This window comes from Papilio machaon, chromosome 27 (assembly GCF_912999745.1).
Source record: "Papilio machaon chromosome 27, ilPapMach1.1, whole genome shotgun sequence".
NCBI lineage: Eukaryota > Metazoa > Arthropoda > Insecta > Lepidoptera > Papilionidae > Papilio > Papilio machaon.
In genome coordinates this window covers 4,002,980-4,027,154 of record NC_060012.1, presented here as the reverse complement: position 1 = coordinate 4,027,154, position 24,175 = coordinate 4,002,980, and the positions used below count along the sequence as shown (strand labels likewise).

At 34.3% G+C, this 24,175-nt stretch overlaps 1 protein-coding gene across 1 annotated transcript in view; it reads right to left on the bottom strand.

Annotated features, from left to right (window-relative positions):
• The window catches only part of LOC106712195 (pleckstrin homology-like domain family B member 1), a 76,040-nt gene that overhangs the window by 49,161 nt on the left and 2,704 nt on the right, over nt 1–24,175 (bottom strand). Inside the window, exon 2 of the mRNA XM_045684811.1 lies at nt 8,877–9,044. Coding sequence (XP_045540767.1) covers nt 8,877–8,950 — 74 coding nt within the window. The 5' untranslated portion in view covers nt 8,951–9,044. The remainder of the gene's footprint in view (nt 1–8,876; nt 9,045–24,175) is intronic.

Below are 24,175 nucleotides of genomic sequence, written 5' to 3'. Positions count from 1 at the left end.
CTAAATAAAGATAAACTTTTAGAATAATACAAATAAAAACTGGAGAGCCTAAATCAAAGATTAACGAAAAAAGACTGGACTGTTCTGACAACACCAGCAAAGATATGTGCTCTAAAAAACAATAACTTATTTTCGTTCCTAGCAAAATTTCCTAAAACCTTTTTTAACCTTTAATTATGCCAACTTTTTGATATTATTTTTGACAAATACATGTGTAAATTACGTTCCAACTCCACAAATTATACAACCGATTTCAAAAATTTTACTTCCATCAATTAACACCTAGTCAAAGATTAAACAATCCAAAAACGGACACAAACTCAATTTTATGTAACATCAAAGAATTCCTTTTTATTGCTTAACCGAATTTCTACTCAAAGATGAGACCACGATCAAAGAACTGTAGGTACTTTTTGAAGGTGATTTATAACCAACTGTAAAAGGTAATATCAACAGAATTTATATTTAATGGTCTCTGTTTACACCATTTTTGGTTTTGTGGTTACATTTTCCTTTATTAGTAAAACTTTAGGTCATAATCATCTTTGTCATGCACGTTTTAAAAACAATAGCATTCAGTTTGTGCATGCGTTTGACAGCGGAACATGTACGATATTACTCCATGCCTTTTAAGTTCCATAACTTACATATATGCGTCGGTAGCTTAGGAGTTAAGCGCTTGACTTGCAATTCGAAGTCCCTGAGATAGAATCCCACCATATACCAATGTGTTTTTCGCTTTTCGATTTACATATGTACATTTATCCGACATTGTTACGGTGAAGGAAAACATCGTGATGCAACCTGCACATATCTGAGAAGAAATTAAATGATATGTGTGAAGTCAACCCTAACTTAGGGTAGGCTCTGAGCCCCTCAGTGGGGACGCATAGTGAGCTGATGATGAACTTACATATTATTATATGAATTAGTAGGTTTACAAAAGCATTAACAAACTCTATTTTATTATATAGACAATTAAATTAAACTTTAATAGTAATCAATAATATTGTTATCTACTTAATGACTTGTTAGTCATTTAATTATGACACTTGTATACGTTATATACATATATATATATATATATCAATCAACTCGCCTCTTTATGTATGTATATATATATATATACAGTCAAAACCGTTTATGGCGACATCGTTTAGAACAACATACCGGTTAAATTGACCAAAATCAAAGGTCCTGGCTGAATGTTATATACATATGTTTCCTATTAATATCTGTCACCGGTTGTTACAACTATCGGTTTTTACGACTCAATATGAGTAGTCCCTTCGATGACGTTATAACAGATTTTGACTGTATATATATTACATAAGTACTCTGCGAAAGATTACCAATCAAATGAAATACATATAACTCATCTTAATCAATTCAGCCGTTTAGGTTATAAAAGCTCACAAGTAAATGAATTTAATGAAAGGCGAAAGTATTTTTTCCTCAAAAATTTTAGTTTTAATTTTTAATAAATAGCAACAAAAATTTAAAAATCTTTTGTTATTTCGTATTGCGAATAAAATTATAATCCAATTTTCATCTATATTACCTCTATCCGCAAATAAACTATAGGTATAAAACTACGTATACATTATCTGATCTATGACGGGCTAGAAATAAACATGGCGGCCAACGACCTTTCGTCGAGTTGCATCAATTTAATTGTTACCGCATTCGACGCGACTCGTCCGGTCCACATCAAAGCTCGTGAAAAATCATTTCCTACACGCATTTAGAAAAGGGTAGGAAACTATAAGCATTATCAGTGATATAGAGGCAGGCAGAGATTACAAATCTTACTAATATTATAAACTAGCTTTTACCCGCGACTTCGTCCGCGCGGAATAAAAAAAATAGAAAACGGGGTAAGAATTATCCTATGTCCGTTTCCTGGTTCTAAGCTACCTGCCCACCAATTTTCAGTCAAATCGATTCAGTCGTTCTTGAGTTATAAACTAACACGACTTTCTTTTATATATATAGATAACTGTCGCCCGCGACTCCGTCCGCGCGCAGTTAAAAAATGGGGGGGGGGGTTATGAAAAATAGATGTTGGCCGATTCTCAGACCTACTGAATATGCTCATAAAATTTCATGAGAATCGGTCAAGCCGTTTCGGAGGAGTACGGGAACGAAAACTGTGACGCGAGAATTTTATATATTAGATGACAAAATTTTGAAGGATGGATGGATTTTTGTTTAAAGGTATCTCAGACTTTATTAAATTTGGCACAGATGTAAAACATACTCTAGAACACATAGGCTACTTAATACATTTTTTTCTTAAATCCGCGCGGACGGTGCCGTGAAGGACAGCTAGTATCTAATATATCTCTGACGTGCTCTTGCGCAGTTCTATTAATATTGCATATTTCTCATTAATACCCTGTGATGTCAAAAAGTGCCATAAGTTCCTTGTCGGACTGATACTGTCATTATGTTGTAGAGAGTCTTAATATATTTTTCAAAGATAACATGATTTTAAAGAGAACTTTTGTGATGCTGGAGGCATAATTTTAGTCCTCTTTCCCTTCCCACCCTTTTCTTATAAGGAAAGGATGGGAAGGGAATAGGGATTTAACGGAGAGAAGGTGACGCATAGGAAGGGGAAATATTCTCTTTTTGTAAAAACCAAATGTCACAAAGCCTAGTCTTTGACGACAATGCCATCTAAAAAATCTACTAGTCTTCTAGTTATTTAATAAAAAAATTAAAAAAAATGGGACTCATCTGCAAGCACTTCCTTTCGATTAAAATATTTTTTATCAAAATCGGACCACCACGGGCGGCGATTCGCAGTAACACACATAAAAAACAGTCGAATTGATAACCTCCTTCTTTTTGAAGTCGGCTAAAAAAACACACTTCTTGGTTAATAAAACAAACGTTGTAATACCTTTAATGGAGCTTATTGATATTATTCCAAGTAACTTGTTACAATCGTATACGTCATATCTCCTATTCTGACACTTGCAGTGACCTATCACGTAAGTTTTACAAAGTTAGGAAGTTTCGATATGACGTTGTTAGTCTATTTAAGGCGTTGATAGAATGTTATAACTACGTCTAAGGTTCGAATAAAAACATGAATCTGACAAAGAAAAACACAATCTGCACAGTAGTGGTGTATTTTATATAATAACTAGCTGTCGCCCGCGAATCCGTCCGCGCGCAATTAAAAAAAACTTAACTTAACCTACTGAATATGCTCACAAAATTTCATGAGAATCGGTCAAGCCGTTTCGGAGGAGTACGGGAACGAACATTGTGACACGAGAATTTTATATATAAGATGTGTAGAATATTATTTATATCGCGTTGATGGTTCTTAACGAAAATTTATCTTATTTTATGAATGGATGTATGTTTGTTTGAAGGTATCTCCAAAACGGCTCACGATGAAATTTGACATAGATTTAGATCATAGTATAAAAGAACGCATAGGTTACTTACTATGTTTTTTTAAATTCCGCATGAACCGAGTCGCGGACGACAGCTATATATTATAAATGCGTATATTTAGATGGATGGATGTTTTGTTAGAAGGTATTAGAACGGCTCAACGGATCTCGATAACAATGTATTTATGTAATACATAACCGCATTATGGAATAACAGCTTATGTTCAAGGTTAAACTGAAGCCTTAACTAGTAATAGAAAATCTGAATACTGTCAACAACACACCGTTACATACTTTGAAATATAATGTCATATGTAGTTAAGCACAGAATTTTGAAGTCTAACCGTGAGTTGATTTTTGAAATTCCTATTTGGGTGACAAACAAGAAAAAGCCACCTGAATTCGCCGAAACAGCGAAGCGACTGTCCTTAGACTCATGCGTCTCCTCCGTCTAATTCACTTGCTTTCCATTCCTTATAAGTAAAGGGTGGGAAGGGAAAGAGGACTAAATTTAGGCTTGCATACGAAATTGCTTCCACTTGACGCGTGTCTTCTGTGTGGTCGAGTTGGCACATCGTACCATGTAGATTTTTCTAGAAAAAACACGAAACGGTTCCTTCATATATCTACAGTTAAGATTTAGGTTATCACTGATAAGAGCCATCTTGTTTTCTATTACGGTGCTAAAATATCTAGGGTTGTCACACACTAAGAGATTTTTTTTATGTACTACGTGTGCTATCGTATTTTAATATTAAAAATAAAAAAAACATGTATCTTGTAGACAAAACAAAAGAAGCGTCCTAAAGTGCCAAATAAATATATTAATAACTAGCATTTGCCCGCGACTTTGTCTTTAATTTAAAAAAAAAATCTAGTCATCCGGCCATAGATTAACTGCTCAACCGTGAAAGAATTCTTCAAGTAGGTTCAGTAGTTTCGGAGACTATTAAATGCAAACAAACAAATCTTTCCTCTCCATAATATTCTAACTGTCACCCGCGACTTCGCCCGCACGGAATTTAAAAAAAGTTAATTTGTTACACATGTGTTCTTCAAGGCTATGTTCTACATCTATGTCAAAATTCATCAAGATCAGTTGAGCTGTTCAGAAGATACTTTCAAACAAGCATCCATCCATCCATCGCATTTATAAAATACTAGCTTTTACCCGCGACTCCGTCCGCGCGGAATAAAAAATAGAAAACGTGGTAAAACTTATCCTATGTCCGTTTCCTGGTTCTAAGCTACCTGCCCACCAATTTTCAGTCAAATCGATTCAGCCGTTCTTGAGTTATAAATAGTGTAACTAACACGACTTTCTTTTATATATATAGATAGATGAAGTATAGATAATTTTTCTACCTTAATAGACTATGATTATTCACCTATGGCATAGTTTGCCAAATGTAAAGACAAACATTTAAAGCTATCTTCAAAATCACCAGTTTTATACTCTGGCAACATTACATAACGTAGCACGATAATGAAGCGACGCAGATGTCAAAGTGTTTACACTAAATATTAACGATGTACACAAGAGTCTGTCGTAAATGGATATGATATATATGGATAATGGAAATCACTGTAGGTCTATAAACATGCACTTAATATGTGCTAAGAAGATTCAAAATGGCGGACAATTTTGGCGCGATATCTAGCGTTGACACATTACAATCTATATACAGTCTGGATAAGTGAGAGGCGACCCGCTAATTTTTCTAACTTATAGAGCAGGGATCCCCAAATTATTTTGGACAAGTAACCCCTTTTCAAAATGAACTGTTACCTCAGACCCTCCATGGCCTAATTACCTACTTTTAAGATCAATTGTTATTATTATTACTTTTCATTCTGACTTAGGTCAATAGAAAAAGACAGAGTAAGAATTAGCAATGCTTTAAGTTCGATATCGACCACTTTGGGAATCCCTGTTAAAGAGGTTTCTATCTTATCCGAGTTTCTCACTCATGGCGGTAGTCCGTCGGGACCGGACAATGACTCCATTATAGAGGTTCCTAGATTATCCATGTCTGATTATATTATCTATAGGTTTGCATTGCTGAAACAACAAGGGAAATGGAAACAAAACAAAACAAACAACAAATATGGCGGGGAATTTTTATCCTAAATTTATAATCTCTTGCATATATCCCTTAATATTCCTAATAACGTAATTTAATTTGACTATTAAATAATATTAAAATTCTTAACCTAACCCACTCCTTAATACAAAAGCTTATGTAAGATTTTGTACTTTTTTATATTGAAAAAGTTAGCGCTTTCGATCCCACCCGATGAGGTGATGATGTGGTCTAAAGATGGGACGCGTTAGCTTTGTAGAAACCTATTCACTCTACTCTTGAAGACCTCCACATCGTACTTGGACGGAAAAACTGACGTCTGAAGCTGACGTCGACGTACTTAGCGATATCAGATGCTAAGTCGAAGGTGTAGCGGGAAGTCGTTGGATGCGGAAGGCGGAGGACCGCGTACTATGGAAGGCATTGGGAAAGGCCCAGCAGTGGGCAGATAAAGGCTGTTGATGATTATATCCGATAACCTGACTCAAGAATACTTTAGTTTTTAAAAAGTTTTGATCGTTTTCTTTTCGTCAACGAACTTTTTATCACTATAAAAATTCATTAATGAATACAAAACCGGTTTGAAAGATAATTACATCAAAGGCCTTGGCTCTGCGCCGTTTCCTTTGTCTTTTTAAAGTGTTCGTCACGTAAACGACAAAAAAATAATTGCCTTAGATCAGTGGTACACAACCTTTTTTTTAGTCATGGAGTTACAATTTAATATTTTTGCAAGGATTTCGATTTGAAAAATGAAACAAGTACACTAGAAATTTGCGTAGAGGGCGCAGCAATGCCCCCGCCCAGCTGAGTCGTTACAATTAGTTGACCAATTTTTATTAATATTATAAATGCGAATGTTTGAAAAAATGTTTGAATGTGTTCAAAGGTATCTCCAAAACGGCTCAACGGATCTTGATAAAATTTGGCACAGATGTTGAACATAGTCTTCAAGTATACACAGGCTACTTATTAAGTTTTATCGAAAGCGGACGGAGTCACGTTCGATAGCTAGAGAATTGAACACCATTTATTTCGAAGTAACAGTATTCTGACAATTGTCTAAACAGGTAATCGACGTAACATTCTATTTATACATATTATTATCTATACGTTTATTCAAAGAAAAGGAAATATGTATTGACAAGTAAACAATTAAAATCCACAATTATTTTTAATGTTAATCAAAGATAATGTTCATAATATCGACCACAGGTTGACAACCACTGCCTTCAATGTTTATTCACTGTCGTCACATCGAGGTTGTAAGTTACGATTGATTTGTTATTGAAACTTGTTAGAAACATTTACCACTGCAATAATGCAATATGCAAAAGATAATAAAAAAAAAACAAGACCTACACTACAATACTCCTAATAGGATTACGTATCAAACTCTTTTGACTATATTCATAAGAGTCAAAACAAAACCAACATGCAGAATCATACCAAACGGGTGAGAGAGGGCCAATATGTTACAATTAGGGCAAGTAATTACTACGGTGAGAGAACAACTAAATACCTTGTTCCGAAATTGTACAATGCTATTGAATGGCTTAGAAATGACCCACATCATGTGATAACATCAAAAAATGTTGTAAAAGAAGACTTTTCAAGACTTAAGATGGGTTAGCTAACATAGTTTAATATTGCTTATATTCGAGATACTAAATCTATTACATCATTAGTCAGTAATTGGTCATCCATCCGCCCGCATACAATGAGCCAGATGTCGTACGATGCGTCCGGACTTGTCCGGTTCACACGTAACAAAACAACATCCATACATAAGTTCCCGGTCTTTGAACTGACTGATAAATACAGATGTATAGATAGATAGGTTATTAGTTCCGTTTGTGGCAATATAAAAGTGGCATAGGAATTCGCCTGATATTAAGACCTCTTTTCCACTAGGGTGACAGACCAAGATAGTGTCGCGCCTCAACTATTTGTAGTCCTGGCCATGTCAGAAGTAACCGTACGAGTACTACGCACCGTAAGAGGACGTTAAAAAGATTAAGTGAAAATTACTTGAAAATTGTTTTAAGACGGAAATATATCTCGTTTAAGGTCTACTGAATAAAGACTGATATCAAAAATCTTCGCCAACGTAACAACGTAACGCAGCATAACAAATTATCCGCTCTACTGACCATCCCCTGGCTAACGGGATACGAAACTAATTTTTATTCATTGAATCCGAAAGGCTGTAATTGCGTGCGTAATTTCAACTATTATGAGACCAACTAATCTTGATACTCAGATTGTTTTCACTTACAGTATTTTGTTGAAGTTTTAAAATGGAATTAACACTATTTTCAAGATGGCGGAGCAAATCTATACAGTTGATATTTAGTAGCTATACTTGTACTGACCAAAACTATATATACGATGCGCGTCGACGATTCAACGTTGTGCGTACGTATTTACTCAGACGATTTATGTTGTGTCGTGTACGGAAGGCTTTAGAAGATTTTTTTAATGCCGCACAAACAGAGTCGCGGGCTACAACTAGTATTTTATAAACCTTAATGTTCCAAATGTAATCAAATGTTTACAAAAAGAACGCTGTACCAATTATCTTTTAGAGCGTAACTTAGGAACAACTTAAATTTCCCGTAAAGTTAATAAAAAGAAAATCACCGGTAAAATCTTTTTTCTTTTCTACTATTGCGATGAATGTTAACAATTAAGAAATGCCGTTAAATCTGAAAATCAACAATGAAGTTACTACTATTGGAACAAAGTTCCTTATCGCGCGTTGTGAAAGGGGGCTAGACGGAAAAAATTCTTACGAAAAGTTGTCACGACACTTTTTTCTATAGTAAGCTATTGTAAGCTGTGCGGCGTCGCATGTTTCTCTGTCTGTCTCTCTCTCTCTTATAGAAAACAAGCCAGATATTTTCATTTCTATTTCGCATTGAACAGTGTGGTGTCGCGATTTAAAAAAAATTAAAAAAAATTAATTACAATTCCTTCACTAATTAATCGAAAGGAACTTCGTTCCATCCGGGTGTCCCTTGACACCTCTCAAGTTTTTTTTTTGTTTGTGTTTCAACAGTAACTGATGTTAACGCTCTCACCCTGGCAACACAAATATATAATGCAATGGATATCACCAACGATAAGAAATCGTTTTGATAAGTCATGGTTACGAGCACTAACATAAGCTTAAATTATCTACAGTTCAACGACTCGTTAAATGTTTGGTGGTCATTTTATTAGTTTATACTTTAAAAAAACAACTTCAAAAATAGAGATTAAACATTCTTCAACTGTCGAGTTTAAGTCAGGTCAGTCAATTATATTAGACCAGATTTATTATAACACATCAATATTACGAGACTGCTTTAACGAAAACTAGGGTAATAGAACTCACCTTAAAGCACTTCCTTGTTCCCGTACGTCGACACCATTGATAAGATCATCGCTCCTTGTCGGCAGACCCGACATCTTAACGCGGGAAATCTCCGCCAATCAGAGGCGAGATCACGTCATCGCGTACCCAAACCGACCAATCACAGCCCAGGAAATGACCCGCACATATCTGCAAAGATTTGAAGCAATTTAAATTCGGAACGCGGATTACCGACTTATCCAATATGGCGGGCGAAAGGAAGTTGCATTTCGCGCGTGCCGTTACGTAACTGTTAATCAAATATAGAGTACATATTCCGTCTCTGTTATACGGAATATATTAGTAAGAGATAAAATACATTTTCACAAAGTTTTTGACAACATAGTCATGAAGGCTAACCGCACAGTAATGGGTTCAAAAAAGTAACAGTTCGTAATTTAAAACTGTTATCGAACAGAGTCGTTAACTTTATGGCAACCATTCAAGAGAGGAAGTATAGTAAAACAGTTTTTATGATTCGTACAAAGTAAAAAATAATGTTTTTACATATAGGGGCATCTAGACTGTTAGACCGTGGGTTTACATTGTCCACACCTGTAAATATCGTTATCTTTGTTTTTTTCAAAGATAATAAGAGAGACGGCAGTGTGTTATCGAGACAGACAAAACATGATCACAAATAACGTATTAAAATTAAAGTACACATTTTCAAAGCACGAACTCTAAGTCATGTTTGTTTTAAATAATTACAGAGAAGCGATCTCGGTAAGAGGCCTACGTAGGATCTGTGTTGTCTGAGCATTGTAAGGTAAATCTTAGAAACCTAGCGATTATAGTCGTTAAAAGATTTGCGCAATATCATGGATATTTGTAAAAAGGAACGTGTCGCCGATATTTTTTTGTTTTTTAGTGGTCAGAATCTGTCGCTGGCAACGTGATGGACACGATCTTCGTGAGAAAGGTCGCTACCATTTCCAAGATAGCGGAGTAAATCTATGCTGTTGATGTGTAGTCGCGCGCAACACGATACTTGCCACGCAAGATTTATGTTATCTTGTGTACGAAGTGCAGTTGGGGTATCGTTGTGTCACCGGAGATCCTTGAGCCTCGCTAAAAGAGGTACCTTCATTAGGATTTCCTCCATGACAGAAAAAAAACAAAATATTTGCAGACCTCTGCCTCTTGCAGGATATTACGTGAAATGTACATAACACGGCCTCACAGAAATTATACTTTAATTTGCTTATGTAACACTTGTATGTAGATTACCAGATAGACACGCCAACTTATTAAAAGATAAGTCAAACTGTGCTCCAATTCAAACTTCTGTCATTTATTTATTTAATACTAGCTTTTACCCGCGACTCCGTCCGCGCGGAATAAAAAATAGAAAACGGGGTAAAAATTATCCTATGTCCTATTCCTGGTTCTAAGCTACCTGCCCACCAATTTTCAGCCAAATCGATTCAGCCGTTCTTGAGTTATAAATAGTGTAACTAACACAACTTTCTGACTATATATATATAGAGATATAAATTAAAGTAAAACTTGTACCATAAGAAATAAAGTTCAAAACACTATAAACGTATGAAAAAGCATTGGTAACTTTCATAACCCGCATGACGTATGAAACAATTACATACATTAGCAGAAGCAACAGACAGACAGACGGTTTCTATGATGACCTTGAGCCCAATCATCCCATTGAACTAGTTACAATAGACTCTAATGTAAACGTTCAAAGAGTGAATGACTTTGATTGAATCTATTACAAAATTGATTATTGACAAGATAAGTACAACCCTGTCCTATTTATAAGCCAGAGTTGTACTCGAACTTTAGCCTATATTGTGACAAGACTGTAGGATACCAGATATTACGGTATCGGAAATAGGTTTAAAAAAAATAGATTGTGAAAAATCTGTAATCTAATTTCTCAGTTTACATATTAAAAAATTTCATCAGTATCCTTTGTGCCGTTCCGGAGATATACCTTGAAACAAATATCTATCCATCTTAACATTCACATTTATAATATTAAGTAACATAATTGTCTCCTTTACCTTATACGTGTAAAGCTTAAAGACTACAAATACCAAATAGATATAAACTATTTGTAAACACAATATGAAACCCTTTTAGCAATTGTAATGCGTCAAGCGATGTAAACATCAACTTACTACGCAGACAATCGCAACATGATCCCGCTGTTTGCCATAAGACATAAGCGACAAGCGTTTTAAAGCGATAGACGTTCTGTGTGCTCAATGCGGGGACACTCATCCGTGTAAAATAGTTACCTGTTAGATTCAATACTGTTTTTATAGTAGAAAATAAAAATATATTTCGTAATATTTCTAGTAAAAATGCACCGTTAAAAAATGCATATAAAATAACAACTTTTTAACTGTCTTAAAACAAAAACAAGCATAGCAATAATTTAGACAAGATGTTATAGTAGTTAGTAGGAATTTTATCACAAAATCTAGTTTCGAGTTTTATTTTATAAGCCTATTTGCTAACCTAAATAAAACGGAGTTTGATTGTTCTAAACTCTACAACTATTAAAGCTAGATCTTATATTCCGTCAAATACCCCGCTTCCAAAAAGGGTTCCGTAGTGAAATAATTTAGAGAACCGCTGGCTTAACTTATCATTAAACTCAGGGTGTAGTATAAACTGATTAAGTAATTTTCTAACACAGTTACAGTGAAATCACTTCAGTCTGTAACTTTGGTCACACGTAAACTTACTCGAAGTGGTAATGACATGCGCCCGCGCATGTGTTGTGTACAGTAAAAACCCACTGATATTCGATGCACTAAAACTGAATTCATAAAATTTTTCCTTAAGCAGAAGTTTAAGTCTTTCCTTGATTTTATCTTTTTAGTATACATTTATTTCACGTAGGTATCTTTAAACCCTAATCTCAGAAGTCTTCCATTTTTGTACTTTAACTGGATGTAAGTTACTGTTCACCTCATAATCTTGCAATTTAAGAATATGTATAACCAAATAGATAAGAGATAAAACCGAATATATTAAAGTAAAAAAAAAACAAGTCATTATAACAACTAGTTCACGTTTAAACTGGTTAGTTGCAGTCATTGTAGTTTAATTTTTAAACCATTCCAAATTTAAAAACGTGTCCAACGAGTACATGTAAAACCTCTTTCGCTAAATGTAACTGGCACACGATAAAAACGTTCCAAATTCAAAATCCCATAACTGGTATCAGCCTTGACAGCCGTGTGCCCGAACAGAAACCTTTAAAGTGCGTTATCTAAGGTTGTGCAATGCAAATCTTGTGCGGGCGTACATTATTTTGTGTCAGGGGCGTTTATTTACTTTGTTAATGCGTATTGTTCGTGTCGTTTTTACAAATAATCTTTTGTACAGCCCTATTATTAATTATTTTTCTAGAAACCATCCACAAAAATCGACCCATTCAAGGAATTACTCTTTACGTCTAATGGCGATTAACGACTACCTAACGATTTTTTTAAACGGTTTTTATAACGATAACACCAATCAGAATTATCATAATCAAATGTATCGTTATCTGTCCTCAATAATCAAAAATACAAAGTTTAAATTAAATCCGACATCTTGAAGGAGCAGAAATCCTGTTTAAGAATATCTGTTATATACCAGTGAAGCTAATACTAGCTTGTTTTAAATTTTTCCTATAAATTCGAACCTAAGGATAGTCTTTGATGGCGCCTCCCATTTGATAGCTATCAAGTCTCCTCATTTAACGTCTTCAGATAACGATGACCTCATCTGATTACAGACATAGTTATAGTCCTGAAGTCTTTCACAATGACCCACATTAGACCCCAGAGAAGGTCAGCACTACTAGTAGGGTTGGCATTTTTTATTTGATTTCAAGTGAAATAACATTTAAATATTTAATTTATTCTCTTTTAAAATGTAACAATCTAGGATTTCACAGTTTCGTTTAAAACAGCGCAGTTCCTCTGGTATTCCATGGACGTCGATGATAATCGTGGTGTTATCGCTACTCTTATAAAAAAAGTTTGCTTTTTAAATGACTTTTGGGACAAAACAGCAAATTTATTTTTTTATATCATGTTTTTGCCGCAACTTTCCATTCACATTAAAAAAAACAGTAACAATTAATGCATTATTTCACACTAGCTGTCGCCCGCGACTCGGTCCACGCGGTATTAAAAAAAACTTAATAAGTAGCCTATGTTTTCTTCCAGACTCTGTGCCAAAATTTCATCAAGATCCATTGCGCCGTTCTGGAGATACCATCAAACAAACATCTATCCATCTAAACATTCGCATTTACAATATTAGTAATATAAAAAGTATATGAAATTTTAAACTAGTACAGCCCTATAAAAATCACATTATAACAGTAACCGCTATAACGTAGACAATAGCTGACTCAACAGTCCGTGGGCAGTAGTTAACATAATTAACAGCTGTTACTTTTCATTCATTAAGCCATATGCAACGCTAAGACCTCAAATATTAAGGTATTTTCTTCAATGATACGATGACTGTACTCTTTTCAATATTCGTAGCTTACATATCTTACTAATATTAATGCGAATCTTTGGATGTCTGTTTGTTAGAAGGTATCTTCAGAACGGCTTCATGAATCTCGATTAAATAAATCTTATATATATAAAAGAAAGTCGTGTTAGTTACACTATTTATAACTCAAGAACGGCTGAATCGATTTGACTGAAAATTGGTGGGCAGGTAGCTTAGAACCAGGAAACGGACATAGGATAATTTTTGCCCCGTTTTCTATTTTTTATTCCGCGCGGACGGAGTCGCGGGTAAAAGCTAGTTTAGTATATTTAGACTGGAAGAACACATAGGCATACGATCCCGGAAAAGTGTACAGTTCCCTTGGGATACTTTTGATTTATATACTCGTTAACTCCGCAACTCTTCAACACATCTTATTGAAATTTGGACACACACTTTTTTTTAATTCTGCAGACGAAGTTGGGAGCAAAAACTCTTACTAATATTATAAATGCAAAAGTTTAGATGGATAGATGTTTGATAGAGGGTATGTCCAGAACGGCTTAAAGGATCTCGGTGAAATATGATATAGGTACACATATAATAATTAATACATAAACTATAATAATTAATTTTTTTTTAGTTCTACTAGTATTTATATATATATATATATATATATATAAATGTATTTATATAAAAATGTAACTGAGCGGTGTCTGTACTTGCGAAATATTTAAAACAATTTAAATCAAATATTTTTTTTTACTTTTTATCACTTTGTGAGTGTGCGCTCTAAACTTAGAAACGGCCTTATCGATTAAGATGCTGTTACCATTATTGAATTTTGATATGTTTTGTTTAACATTTAATGTTTGTTTCACCTCAATCAGTCTATAAATAAAGAAAGTTAACGTCTATTGAAATTTGATTTCAACGATTTTGGTTTCCAAAAATTTGGATCTCAGATTTATTTGAGCAACCATTAAAAAATCACAGTTTTACAGGAGACAACTATTGGGTTGTTCGGAAAGTCATTTCGTTTTTATTTCTATTTTCTATTTTTATTTCTATGTTTAATAATGCCTTTTATCAGCTCCAACCGACCTTCCAGGACGTGGTGCATCTTTTTCGAAAATACACGAATCCTAAGTCGAGAAAAAACGAAATGACTTTCCGAACGACCTAACAGTAGTCAATAGTTACTTGTCAACTATGTAATCAAAATACGGTTATAGCTGTTAATTTAACATGCTACAAAATTAACTAATCGATAAAACACACATTTTTAACTAGGTTTATTAACCTATAAAATTTTTAATGTCTCGTTTTCGTAGTTTGGCGCCAATCGTTCCATTGATTCTTAAATGAGGTAATATTTAAGTTATTCAGGTTTACAATAAACCAGATTTCGTAATCTAGTTCAGTCTAGAATAATCTAGATCTGGGATAACATCGAAGTAATACGGTCATACTAAACGATAATGTTTGTTTAACACAGAATTTTCATGTTTTATGTTTAGTTTACGCGTTAATGTGTACTCAAGATGTTTTCTTGGTAAAGAAATTAGAGTTTAAAATTATGCTTTTGACTGCAGTGACATACAAATAGATGTCTCTTCTTTTTTGAATGAGTATGTAAGAGTGGCCATATGTATTAATACAGTGTCAGTTCTGTGGAGTGCGGTCTCTTTCTCGCTCTGTATTATGCAACTGTTCTGTTTCTTACTCTGTGGTGAGCTGGCTTCTCTTTTGTACCAAGTTTATGCCTTATGTGTGTTTTATGTTATTTGTGTGGTAATAAATGTTTTTCTCTCTTTCAACATTTTATACCAGAATAAGGGGGATAACACTATGTTTTTGCACATAACTTTAAACTGTCTATCAAGTGACATTTACGTTGAAATACTAATAATAACTATAGACCAATATATCTGACCTGGTGTGCATAAGTTAAATTAAAATATAACAGCTAACTAGCGCCTCCAGGTTGTCAATGTTAAAAATAATTGTCTTAAGATCCTTTTCGTGCTACGAGTATAGCTTTTACATCATGTATTAGATGTCGCCTGCGACTCCATACGCGTGGAATTAATAAAAAAACTTAAATAGTAGCCTATGTGTTCTTTCAGACTATGTTCTATATCTATGCCAAATTACAACGAGGTACCTTGAGCCGTTCTGGAGATACCTTCAAACAAACATCCATCCATCTAAACTTTCGCATTTATAGGAATTAGGATAAGGCATAATAATAGGAAAATTTTTCTTTTATCCCATTTTATGACATAACTTACGATAAAGATCTAGTGACACTTTTTTAATATTATCTGGGGGGCGCTAGTGACCTATCTATTTGTGCCCAAAAACAACTTTGTCGGTGATATTACTATTCCTACATAAACAATAAGCGGAATTAATATATAAAATACTTGACCAATAAATATATTGCAATATCTTGGATGTACAATACGTATTGTATAACTATAGATTAAACAATGAACATAAAAATTAAAAACAATCTCAACGCTGTTTTCATTTCCGCTACAGATTATATACAGCATAAGATAACTGCCTGAAACAATGGTTGTACGGAATAGCGGACTCATCGAGACTTATTGAACATGTTGTGTGGTACAAGTCATAAGCGAATAGTACATAAACATTTCGGAAGTATTTCTTTTTAGGAGGTCTGTTTGCATTGCAAGGAGTATACTGGATTTTATATAGCCATATTTCCTATAAATATAAGCAACTGTTATTACGAAGTTCTAAAACAAAAGTAGATTAAGAAAAGAATAATGGCAAAAGACTAAAGAGGTTATTTCAAATACTATCTGTGACTATATTTCTGTCACTTTTTATATTGAATTAGTCAGTTGCTTGATATGACAGCATTTAAGAATAGTTAGAGAAAACAATAATTACAATTACAATTTTATTGGTAACTAGCTGTTGCCCGCGACACCGTCTGCGGAATTAAAAAACATAATAAGTAGCCTATGTGTTCTTCCATACTATGTTCTATATCAGTGCCAAATTTCATCAAGTTCCGTTGACTCTTTTCGAAGATACCTTCAAACCAACATCCATCCATCGATCTAAACATTCGCATTTATAATATTAGTAAGATATATCCGATACGCCTTACTCTCCCAACTTGAACCACACATAAACGCAAACATTAGAAAGCGATCTACCATCAATATGGTCAATTTAGATAATTTGTGCATTATAGTCGCGTACAGAGAAACTGACGCACGTGTACCAATAATAATGCATTACAGTGTATACTTTACAATTGAATGGGACGAGCATCATGGAATATTCATTATATTGCATCATGATTCGTGGTCATACAAATCTAAAACGTTAGTTTAAATAACCGAACCATTTTGTTATCATTTTTTACCAAAGGAGATCTGATGTTAAAGACATTCTTACGGCGAAGGAAACAAAAATGTAAACTGCGGATATTTGGGTAGAAATTTAAAGATATGTGTGAAGTCAACCCGCACTGAGCCAGCATAGTTCTAGGCTCTGAATAAAAATAAATATATACTCTAGTATAGTAATAAGATTTGGATTGTTTGTCTAATATAGAGAAAAAAAAATCATAATAAATACGTGAAATTTTCGCATGTTTGTCTGTTTGTCTGCAAGGCCGCGTTTGTTCCGGGTAATCTACAGAACGGCTGGACCGATATTGACGGGAAGGTAGCCGATGTACGCGGACATATTAAAGGTTACTTTTTTTTGTTTCGGTTACGTTAACTTTGAGCTCAGTCGCAGGCGACCGCTGATACAAAATATTACATGAATTGGGTAACGGTCACACATTGCAAAACGTGTTAAACATTGTTTATATGACCCATATCAAAAAATAACAATAGTCTAAAGACAGACAGAAATTTTACAAGTTAAAGTCTTTGGAGAGGAAGAAACACCTGCAACAATAAGGTAACGAGATCACTAGAAACAAAAATAAACTAAACATTCTTGACATTTTTCATCATCATCTCGCAGGCTGGTTTCATAAAGCTTAAAGTTTTGGCTTAATTTTTATCATAATATATCGTCATATTTAGACCATGAAGGGATCGACAGTTGTATGGTTAATGTTTTTTTGATTTTACCAAAGGGGTGCTAGTGGGCTATCCTAACATTCATTGATATATACCCACAGGGTCAGTTATCTTTGTCTGTTTATAATAGTTTATAAAACACATCTTTATTTTATCGTTAACCTCTTTTTCCACTAAACATCCGACCCAATAAATCAGTGCTATATTGCAATATGTTAAACCGTATTCAACGAACTAACTGTAATCTATGCTAGACTAGCATCAATTCTAAGAATCGATTCATCGTATTCGAATATAAACATTCCCTAGAATCGATTACTTGTTCTAAAGTCCATCTATTGAATGTTTATATAGACTTCATTCGTCGAAATCGAACCGGGATTTGTCTGCGATGCAACTTGAAGAGTTTAAAATAAACTATCACGTATATTCCACGAAAAAGAGTGGACAGAAATGAGATAAAAACCACAAACAAGTCAAATTGTAGTCTTACGACTTTACTATTTAACGTCTCATTAGGTACTTGACAGTTTATAATATGACGAAGTGTTATCGTCTAATTGTGTACATATATTTTGAATGCATCATTAAATTAATTAAAGATGGATGATTTTGTATGTTAAATTGTACATTAAAATTAAATCTAAATCCATCCAAAAAAAATCGGAAAATAAAAGAAATGGCAGTGGGTTTTTCAATGTTGCCAGCAGTGAAAACGATAAGAATCAAAAAACTATCCACAGATAATCTTACTAACATTATAAATTCGAATGTTGTTTAGATGGATGTTTGTTTGAAGGTATCTCCTGAACGGCTGCATGGATCTCGATGAAATTTGATATAGAGGTAGAACATAGTCTGGAAGAACACATAGGCTACTTATTACGTTTTTGTCAATTCCGCACGGACGGTGTCGCCTGCGATAGCTAGTAAATATATAAATATAAAAGTAAACCCAGTTCAATTAATTACAGCAAAGAGAAACGCATTAAATATAACATGCCCTTTTACTTTCGACTTTGATTTATTGTTTTAAATCTTAAAATATCATTCAAGTTATCGGACATTAGAAAGTTGTCTTCGAGGCAAAGGAAACATTAACATTATGCCACTGAAAATCAATCTTACTAATATTATTAATGCGAATGTTTGGCTGGTTGGATGGATGGATGTACAGATGGGTGGATGGATGTTTGTTTGAAGGTAACTCCAGAACAATCTCGGATCTTGATCATAGTCTGGAAGAACCTATAGGCTGCTTATCATGTTTTTTTTTAATTCCGCGCCGACGAAGTCGCGGGCGACAGCTAGTTATGTATAATACGTGAAGCAAAAACTTTGTAACGTGAAAAAAAACAACACAATAAAAATATTATTATTTTAACTAATCGCAATTGTAGAAAATAATCATAAAATCCATTATTCAGAATTTTAATTGACATTTAAGTTTCGCCATTTTGTTATTTTAATTAAAAATCTTAAATCACTGGCCGCTTCCGTCATTTTGATTAACGTAAAAGAAAGAACACCAGTCTGTGCTTTACGATCAGTCAATTAAATGTACGAAATAAACATTCAAGGACATGATTCTGAACGCTGCACACCAAATACACACTTAAAAAATATACGATACAGTAGATGATATATACCTACCTATATATTAGCGACTCGTAACTTTGCGCGAATCGCTGAGACGAAAACAATTTTATGTATAGCGGGGCATAGCAGGATGAAGAGGGACCGTAGATCGCCAACATATTCAAACACAGCGAAGGTGTCTTAGGACTAGTGATGCAACGGATGTCTGTTTCCGTTTCCGCAAGTGCGGAAGTTCCGCGCGCTTTTCAACATCCGTTTCTGCTTCTGTTTCCGCATCTTTTATAACGGAGATAAAACGGAACTTTACGACCCGGAACCCACTCGGATCCGAGTGGTCAGCAGTGAATGTATTAATAAAGAAATATATTTGTAAAATGGTTTTAATATTTAAAAGCCTCCGTTTGTCAACACGTATTTTAACTTATCGCAGCACAGTAAAAATACATACATTGAAGGCTAAAGGACACTGATATCAAATGCCTTAATAAATTAAAAACGAATACAAACTGTTTTTACAAAAAAAAATATATATTTGTAAATATATATTTTTTTTCATATTATTTACACTTCTGTTTCCGCATCCGTTTCCGTTTCCGTTTCTGCTAAAATTTCTTTTTGACATCTGTTTCCGTTTCTGGTTCCGCTAAGACACTTCCGTTGCATCACTACTTAGGACCGTTCCAAATGGAGGTCCGAGATCTCTACCTACTGTGAATTACAGGAGTGAGTTGTTGTACTAAACCAGCAAAAGAAATTAGCACATATTTGGAAAATGTATCTGAATGTAGTTTTTATAAATGATAATTAAAAAAAAATGTAAATAAAAGCGCTTTTAAATATTTTTTTTACTTACTAGCTGTCGCTGCGATTCCGTCCGCGCGGAATTAAAAAAAAACATAATAAGTAGCGTATATGCTCTACATCTATGCCAAATTTCATCAAAATCCGTTGAGCCGTTCTGGAGATACCTTCAAACCATCCATCCATCCAAACATTCGCATTTATAATATTAGTAAGATTTAGTTAACTAATTGTAACTATTAGGCTAGGCGGGGGCATTTCTGCGTCCTCTACGCAATTTTTTAATGTACACAGCAATACACACATACTCAGTATTAAGCTAAGATATGTCATGAATCAAAACAAGTTTTTCGACTTAACGATTACGTTTATCTATACACGTTTAAATACCCAATACTTTTTATCTATCCAATATTATAATAAGTTAATTCAAATTCAAACTTGACACTTTATAAATAAGGCTCTTTTTCCATCGAATAGTGGTAACACAAACATTTTGTATTGTTTACGAACGTTAAATTCATGGACAGCGGTTTGACTGATTGCTTCAAAAATTTATTAAAATATGATTAAATATTCATAGATTATTTTAAGACTAGCTGTCGCCCGCGACTCCGGTTGCGCGGAATTAAAAAAAAAACTTAATAGGTAGCCTTTGTGTTCTTTCAGACTATGTTCTACACCTGTGCCAAATTTCATCAAGATACGTTAAGCCGTTCTGGAGATACCTTCAAACAAAGATCCATCTATCCATCCATCTAAATCGCAGTTATAATATAAGTAAGATGTTAATTATCAAGTATTAATAAATACAAACTCTATGCGGTGTAAAGCACGCAAAGGAATTTTCTCTATTCTACTAAAAATTGTGCTTCTTAGATGCAAAATTCCGAGCCCGTATAAAGTTTGGATAGCACTATATTTTGAATATTGGTCATGACTATCACAAGCGAGTCTTGCAAGTGATTTAGGACATGTTATTGCCCTCATAATAAAGTACAGTTAGCCGACACTGATATTCGTTCTACGGAAAAGAAACTCTTCCCGATTATAACTATGTAACATTTATTATTAGTTGTGATTTAATATATACAGTAAATAAAATATGAACGTCTATATGTCATAGTGTACGTGATATGTTTTATTTGTATAAAAACTAATTTTTAAAATTTTTGTCTATCCGTCAGCAAACCACGTTTGTTGCGGGTATTCTCCGGAACGGCTGGATCGATTAGCAAAGGATTTTTTTTTATTTCGCGCTGACAAAATCGGACTTAAAGTCGGGTGAAACTGCTAGTTTATATATATATATATATATATATTCCTTATAAGGATATTAGTGTAAACATAGGTATTAACATAGTTATTTATTTAAAACTCCTTGGCAAACCTTAAACATCGTAAAGTGAAAGCGACGTCCAAATGTCTCGGCGCCGGCTCGTCTGTAGCAAGCTTAAAGCAATCGATACCATTATTTGTTGTAGAAAGTGCGTTGCCCTTAAGACAGTCTGTTGTGAACCGTAGCGGTCAGCACTTGAAGGTTGTCAAGGGATTTTGTGGACGAGAAAAACTAATACAGTTACTTCGAAATAAAATGTACATTACCAAAAAATCTATTTTATTTTTTAAAAATGAAGATAACATTCTTTTTAGGCCCAAGTTTAGCATACATGGAATGATATGCGCCAGATTTTTAAATCATCTATCCATTCAGCCTCGTTACGCCCACTGCTGGGCATAGGCCTCCCCCAAAGATCGCCACAATGGTCGGTCCTGTGCAACCCGCATCCATCATACTCCCGCAACCTTGACCAGATTTTTAAATACAAATAGTATGTCTTACTATATTACTAATATTATAAATGCGAATGTTTAGATGGATGGATGGATGTTTGAAGGTATCTCTGTAACGGCTCAAAGGATCTTGATGAAATTTGGCATACATGTAGAACATAGTCTGGAAGAACACATAGGCTAATTAAAAGGTCTTTTTTAATTCTTCACGGATGGAGTCGCGCTCGACAGCTACTACTTTATATATCTAAAAAGCTTACACCATAACTAGAAAACCAAACCATTTATCCATCTATGTAATACATCGAATCATACGACTTTCTAACGCATTTTATCTTAACAGACGTTCTGATACTTATTGCTAAGGAAATAAAGGTTATATTTGTAAATATAAATGTTTGAATTGAATTAATCTTTTCAATGAACGTTGTTTCATCGGAATGCGAACATCTGTATGATGTCATAGATAACGCAAGGAAAAGAAATCTTACTAATATTATAAACCAGCTTTTACCCGCGACTTCGTCCGCGCGGAATAAAAAAAATGCACACAAGATAAAAAAAGTTCCTATGTTCGTTTCCTGGTTCTAAGCTACCTGCCCACCAATTTTCAGTCAAATCGATTCAACCGTTCTTGAGTTATAAATAGTGTAACTAACACAACTTTCTTTTATATATATAGATCGATGCAAATGTTTGGATGGAAGGATATGTTAGAAAGTATCTCCGTTACAGCTCCATCCTGTTAAAATTTGGCATAGATGTAGAACATGTACTGGAAGAACACACAGGCTACTAATTGTGTTTTTTTTCACACGGATAAAGTCGCGAGCGACAGCTATTATTATTAAAACTGGGCGTAAGACAGAAAGAATCCTCACAGGTCTGAGATTTAGTCTCACATATCCCCTCAAAGGCATGGTTAAGTGGTTAAATAAGAAATGAGAGGTATACTGAAGGAAGTATGGATTATATATAACCTCCTTCTTTTTAAAGTCGGCTAAAAAGTGGATATGTGTAACAGATATGACGGCTGATAGAGATGTATCTACTAGTAATACTGTACCGATATTACATACACATTTTGGGTGTCCTACTCAAATAGCCCTAGGGAACAGAGACGCACCGATCGTTGAGGGACTTGTGAAGGTCAGTAAAGCCCTAGCGCTCCTGCATCCATGACAAGAAGTTGTTACGCCAATTAATAAAAAAATGTATTAAGTGTAACTAAAGAAAAAATAATGAAGCTAATTAAAAAAAACATAAAAAAGAGGAACTCTTTGTTGTACTTTAGCATAAGGAATAGGTGCAAAAAAAAAAGTACGGATCTAGAGTCTGTAGATGTCATTTGCTATTAAAAACTTTAGGGAGCGATGTGAAAGGAGTGAAACAGAAAAAGGTGATGTACAATTGAGGATGTTTTTTCCTACCATTTGGGTGAAGTAATTTGACGATCAAAGCTAGATGATAAATATCTTAACATAAACTTAAGGTGACAGTTTGTTATATTCGATTTTAAGTGGGAAAGAAATTTAATTCTTTGATTGTGTCTTGTAACACCACAAGGAAGTAGAAGCGACGCGAATCAATAAACACTAGTTAACTTCATAGGTCACTTGATTTGCCGAGACCAATACTTTTAGTGATGTCTATTGTTTTTAAGTGATTCTATTGGTATTTATAGTCCGGTCGACTGGGTGACCTAGTGACTTTTAGCGGAGAAGTACTTAACTAGTAAAGTTTGAATCTTGTTATACCGACTAGTTTTACAATTACAAACTTAACTAGATTTTGCCCAAGCAATGGTTTTAAAAAGAATTCAAACTCGAAATTATTTGCAATAGATAAACTACACATTTTTTTGGGAAAAACTCGAAACTTTAACGACGATAACTACGTAAAAAAAGTACAACATCACTTTATTCCACAATTGTCCCTTTTTTAGTCAACATAAATTTTAAAACGTATTTGTCTGTTTGTCTATCCGCAAATCCGCGTTTGTTGCGGGTAACATCCGAAACGGCTTCACCTATTTCAACGGGAATTGAACTAAAATGTAGCTGATGTTTGCGGGGATAACTCAGATTATTTTTTTAAACTGCGCGCTGACGAAGTCGCGAGCAACAGCTAGTTATAACTAAATATAGAAGGTTCCCTCTCTTTGTATTTACTTCTTGGAACCGCAGTATCCCCCCTCACGCCTCCCCCAATACCCCAGTACCGAGCAATGCGTTATAATTACAAGGAATTGTACGCGCACTGACACCCGATGTCCCAGATACCACACGTGTTGGCCGTTTACTGGCCATAAGAGACTTTATTATTGTTACCATGATTTTAAATAAATACAGGACAAGTTAACTTAAGAAAAAAAATAACCTGAAACAACATATGCGAAAAGATAGATGGATAGTCAATTATACATATGTTTGAATACATAATAGTACAGTGGATAATTAAATTTTTGTTACCCTCATCCCCTCTAGACAAAATGATAAATCTCTAAACGTGATAATCACGTGACTTATTGAAAGT